Source organism: Mustela nigripes, chromosome 1 (genome assembly GCF_022355385.1).
Source record: "Mustela nigripes isolate SB6536 chromosome 1, MUSNIG.SB6536, whole genome shotgun sequence".
NCBI classification, from domain to species: domain Eukaryota; kingdom Metazoa; phylum Chordata; class Mammalia; order Carnivora; family Mustelidae; genus Mustela; species Mustela nigripes.
The window spans coordinates 202,613,465-202,618,440 of record NC_081557.1 but is presented as its reverse complement, the minus strand read 5'-3'; the positions used below and the strand labels follow the sequence as shown (position 1 = coordinate 202,618,440).

The following is a 4,976-nucleotide window of genomic DNA, read 5'->3' as shown; positions in this document are numbered from 1 at the left end:
GCCCCCCCCACCCCATCTGGAATGTTAACAGTTTCAAAAATCAGAATGCTTTCTGTTTGAGCTTAAAAGCTCCCTGAGCAGTTCTGATGAGAGCTTCCCTTCTGTTTCCAGACCCCACGATTAGGGTTCTAGAAATATTTTAATGACCATGAGCGGTGACCAGCTTTGGTCATGTCCCCCTGCCAGGCGTCCATGGAGCTCTACCCCACCGAGGGAAGTGGGGTGGGGACCCTGAGCCACCTCCCTGCCCCAGAGAGCCTTTCGTGGCTGGGACAACTCTACCCATGTGGTTCTGGCTTCCCTCTGGAGGGACAGCCTCAGGATGCCCTGGCCAGCCATGTGGACGGCAGCCGTGTGGACGCTGACGGGCTGTGTGTGCCCAAACCCAGCACCCCAGGCTAAGGGATGCCTGAACTGGGAGCCCCCACTTCTCCAGCTCATCTCCAACACAGGGAGTGACGTCAGGCCAGGAATGTGGCCCCTCGGTCCCACCCTGCCTGGAGGGTGTAATATGCTGGCACTCCCCAACCCAGCTCGCCTCCCAAGCCTCTCAGCCACGACTGTGGCAGCACCTCCCGGGAGACACTAAGCCGGGTTTGTTGGGAAAGGGGAGCGGCCCGGAGAGGAGCGGAGGGCGGGGAGGCGGGAGGGAAAGACAAAGAAAGGGGTGCGGCAAGTGGCAGGCGCCCGAGGGAGGAGAGTGACCTCAGCTCCAGAGAAGCATCTGCTCGGCATCAGAGAGAGGGCGGACGGCACTGAAGGAGCCCCTTCTCTCCCTCTCCCCGTCTGAGCTTCGGCTCTCGCGCCGTGGCTAGCTGGGGGCTGTCCTGGGTGTAAATTAGAGCTCTGGGCTCTGGACTCCCGCAGGGATCATTCGCTGCCACAGACCAGCCGCCAGCCCTCCCGCCACTCCTGCTGGGTGAGTAGGTGTGTGAGGGGGATGCACCCCTGTCCCCATCTGGAGGCGCTGGGCCTCCTGGCACTTTCCTGGGCCCAGCAGCCCGCAGCACCGGGAAGCCTGCGTTTGCTGGGGTCATCCCAGGCACCGCGTGCCTGAAGTGCACCCTCCAGATTCCCCCGACTCAGGGATGCTGCCCCCAGCATCACCCCCCTTCCCCTCTATCCCCCCTCTCCCCTGCATGGCTGAGACCAAGGCAGGACTTCGAATCTGCTGGGCTTGGGATCCAAGTGTAACCTGACCCGGCTAGGCTTTCAGGGATGGGGCGGGGTCCCCCCCCCCCCCTGATCTGGATGATCTGGGGGTGAGAAGGCATAGGTGGGGAAACCCTGCACTCCAGGAGGTCCTTGCCTCTGCCCCCTCCCCAGGGACCTGCGGTGCCAGCTGGTAGAGCTCTCCCTCTGCTCCTAGGTCATGGGAGCCCCAAGTCACGCCACCACCTGGGGCAGGGCCCTCTGGGCTGTCCTCCTGACCACACTTGGCTCTGTGGCCAGCCAGCCGCTGGGGGGAGAGTCTGTCTGCACAGCCCGGCCCCTGGCCAAGTACAGCATCACCTTCACGGGCAAGTGGAGCCAGACAGCATTCCCCAAGCAGTACCCCCTGTTCCGGCCCCCTGCACAGTGGTCCTCCCTGCTGGGTAAGTGCAGCGGTGCTGTCCGGTCCCGCCCAACCCGCGGTGACCCTCGCCCCACCCCAGCGCTGCACCGCACTTCCCCGTGGGCAGGGTGGGCGCGCTCATCCCGCTTCATGCAGTGCCAGAAATCTCTGCTGCGCACGTCCTTCCGGGCTTGGGCCCTGCCCCGGGAACATGCGCCCCTCGGCCGGCGGCTCACACGCCCCCTCGCGCGCAGGGGCAGCGCACAGCTCCGACTACAGCTTGTGGAGGAAGAACCAGTATGTCAGCGACGGGCTCAGGGACTTTGCGGAGCGGGGCGAGGCCTGGGCCCTGATGCGGGAGATGGAGGCGGCCGGAGAGAAGCTGCAGAGCGTGCACGAGGTGTTCTCGGCGCCCGCCGTGCCCAGCGGCACCGGACAGACGTCCGCGGAGCTGGAGGCCCACTCGCGACACTCGCTGGTGAGCCGGGCGGCGGTGGGGGAAGGAGGGGGGCCGCGGCTGCCTGGCTAAGCGCCCGCACTCCCCCCAGGTGTCCTTCGTGGTCCGCATCGTTCCCAGCCCGGACTGGTTTGTGGGCGTGGATAGTCTGGACCTATGCGACGGGGACCGCTGGAGGGAGCAGGTTGCTGTGGATCTTTACCCGTACGACGCAGGGACCGACAGCGGCTTTACCTTCTCCTCCCCCAACTTCGCGACCATCCCGCAGGACACGGTGACGGAGGTAAGGGGAGACGGAGGGTAGGGGATGATGGAGGGGAGGGACCAGAGGTCCCCGCGAACAGGTGGCTCTCAGGTTAGTGCGCCGCCTCGTCCCGGACCTCAAGACGCAGGTCTGCACGCGGCAGCTCTTCAGGGCCGAGGGCCTAGGCTGCGCACCAGACTGCCGGGGCGGACCCTGCGGCCCCACCAGGAGACCCCGCCCGGAGACCCCTCCCCGCGGCCCCCACCTGCAGACCACGCCCCGCGGCCCCGCCCCATGCGTGCTCACGTAGGCCGCCGGGTGTCGCCTGGCAGCCGCGGATAAGGATGCTCTCTCCGCAGATAACCTCCTCCTCTCCCAGCCACCCTGCAAACTCCTTCTACTACCCCCGGCTGAAGTCCCTGCCCCCCATCGCCAGAGTGACCTTGGTGCGACTCCGGCATAACCCCAGGGCCTTCGTCCCGCCCGCCCCAGGCCCTGTGGGCGCTGGCGGGAGCAATGAGATCGTGGACAGCGTCTCAGGTGAGCGCGTTGGCGCCCCGCCGCCAGGACCCCTGCAAGCTCTGGCCGCAGCACGGCCATCCTGGGCACCAGGGAGGCCCTGATGGCCCGCGGGCTGCAGTGGGGAGAAGCACCTCTCGGGTTTGCAGGCCACACAGGGACCCGTGACAGGGCAGCTGTCAATACTGACCCCCGTGAGTGAGGTCCTTCTGTCCCACCTGCGCAATAGTCCTTAATGGCGAGTGGCCACCACATTGAAACAGGAAAGGACACTCAGGGCCAGAAACTGTCCCAAAGGGACCTCTTTGAGGAGTCAGTGACACCTCCACACACTCTGCTTCCCAAGGCCACACTGGTAACCTGCTCCCCATGGGGGCCAGTGGTCCAGGGACCACACCCCTCCGTGTCTACCCACTCCAGTGATTCCCCCAGGGGAGTCCCCCATCCAGCTATGGCAGAGCTGGGAAAGGTGCTCCCTCCCAAGCTGGCTCCTGGGTGTAATGTGCCCTCATGGCTAATGGGGGCCGTGGGGGAGGGAGAGGTGGCGGGGCAGGTGGTGTTAGGGTGTGCAAGGGGCTGACTCAAACAAGCCAGAGGCTGTGTGAAGAAAGACAGGGGCCTGGGTGTTGGGCATAGGACGCTGTGGGCTCTAGGGTTCCCCGGGTTCAGCATCGGATGCCAAGGGCTCTGAGGTTTAACCCTCCCCTTAGGAAGCTGGGGCCCCTGGGTGTTCGGAGCTCTTAGTGCAGCACAATGGGGATTTGGGGAGATGTGGGTTTTGGCTGACCAGTGAACTCTTGTACATTTGCCCAGGAGTGAGTGGTAAAGCAGGCCCCCGTCAGTGGCGTCCCCGCGTGTGACCTGTATCACAGCTGATGGTCAGGACACCACTGAATGGATCCCTCTCTGTTCCTCTCCCCTGCCCCCTGGCAGAAGGGACAGTGGGGGTCCAGCCGTGAGCAGGAGTGGGGGTCTGAAACACAGAGCCCCCTGCCAGCCCAGCTGCATCAGAGCAGGCCCCTCCCCTGGCCTCCTGGCCCCCGCTGCCAGAGCTGGCATCCCGGAGTCCCCCATGAGGGGGAGTCCCTGGAGGTGTCTCAGTGGGGGGTTGCAGGTGGTGTGATTGGCGGTCTTGCAACGGGCTCTAAGGCATGCTGATAAATCCCCGATCCTTGTGATGCCCACGTGGGGCTGGTCTTGTACAAGAGACACACCTGCTCACAGGCCTCTCTTGTGTTCGGTCCAGTTGCAGAAACACCGCTGGACTGCGAGGTCTCCCTGTGGTCATCCTGGGGGCTGTGTGCAGGTCCATGTGGGAAGCTGGGAGCCAAGAGCAGGACTCGCTACATCCGCATGCAGCCTGCCAACCACGGGGCACCCTGCCCCGAGCTCGAAGAGGAGGCCGAGTGCGTCCCTGACAACTGTGTCTGAGACCAGAGCCCTGCAGGCCCTCCACCCCTCGTGGTGGCTGAGCCTGGTGGTTCAGTGGACCACGTGGGGCTTTGTCCACCACCTCTCTGAGCTCCGGTGCTGACCAACCCCCCCCCACACACAGATGGGTCTCCAGTGGCTGGATGGAGCAGAACCCCGGGGGGAGGCACCTCCTTTCAACGAGCTCTCCCCTCGGGCACCCAGTCGTGGGACCCGCTCTCCTGGGGGAGTTCAGCCCTGAGGTTACATTGCGCTCCACTCTACTTCCTGCTGGTCGGAGGTCGTCTTGCGTGTGGACTGCGTGTCCACAGGGCCCACAGCATCCACAGGTCCACCCACAGGAGAGCTGCACACCCAGCCCCAGGAGCCCCAGGCTACCGCGGATATGAAATACCTTGGACCTGCTGTCCCTGGGGGCACCAGTGCCCACAGGCCGAGACTGCCCTGGACAGGTCACGTAGGTCAGGTAGATAAAGGAGAACAGGCTCTGACACCTCGCCTTGGCATTGTCACATGACCCATCTCCTTTCACTTGAATAAAGACTGTTTCCTGACCTCAGGGGCCCTTGTCTTGCATTTCTTGGCAGGGCCCCGGGAGGGCCACTGTCCCACCCCAAATAGGGTCTCCCCTGCCTGGAGGGCATGCCAAGATTCCTGGAAGGACACTGGGCAGCCTCTGACTGGCGCGAAGGAGGTGTTCACACACACCCAGCACGCGGGGGGCTGCTGGCAGGACTAGTGGGGACTTCAGAGGAACAGCGAGGCCATGT

The 4,976-nt window shown here is 64.5% G+C and overlaps 1 protein-coding gene across 2 annotated transcripts; it reads left to right on the top strand.

Annotated features, from left to right (window-relative positions):
• Positions 1-658: 658 nt before the first annotated feature.
• Positions 659-4,765, top strand: SPON2 (spondin 2). 2 transcript variants are annotated; one of them, XM_059379081.1, is made up of 6 exons: positions 659-919; positions 1,370-1,595; positions 1,810-2,033; positions 2,104-2,295; positions 2,616-2,796; positions 4,022-4,765. In XM_059379081.1, the coding sequence occupies exons 2-6, from the start codon at positions 1,373-1,375 to the stop codon at positions 4,204-4,206; spliced, it is 1,005 nt and encodes a 334-aa protein (XP_059235064.1). In that variant the 5' UTR covers positions 659-919; positions 1,370-1,372; the 3' UTR covers positions 4,207-4,765. The 2 variants fall into 2 exon arrangements, with proteins under 2 accessions (XP_059235064.1, XP_059235069.1); XM_059379086.1 differs by having other exon boundaries at positions 659-927.
• Positions 4,766-4,976: the final 211 nt, after the last annotated feature.

Excerpts from the sequence above, each read along its gene's own strand:
- SPON2 (XM_059379081.1), top strand. The coding sequence starts at position 1,373 with ATGGGAGCCCCAAGTCACGCCACCACCTGGGGCAGGGCCCTCTGGGCT. Across the intron at positions 1,596-1,809 it reads ACAGTGGTCCTCCCTGCTGG|GGGCAGCGCACAGCTCCGAC; the intron begins GTAAGTGCAGCG and ends CCTCGCGCGCAG. Across the intron at positions 2,797-4,021 it reads GATCGTGGACAGCGTCTCAG|TTGCAGAAACACCGCTGGAC; the intron begins GTGAGCGCGTTG and ends TGTTCGGTCCAG.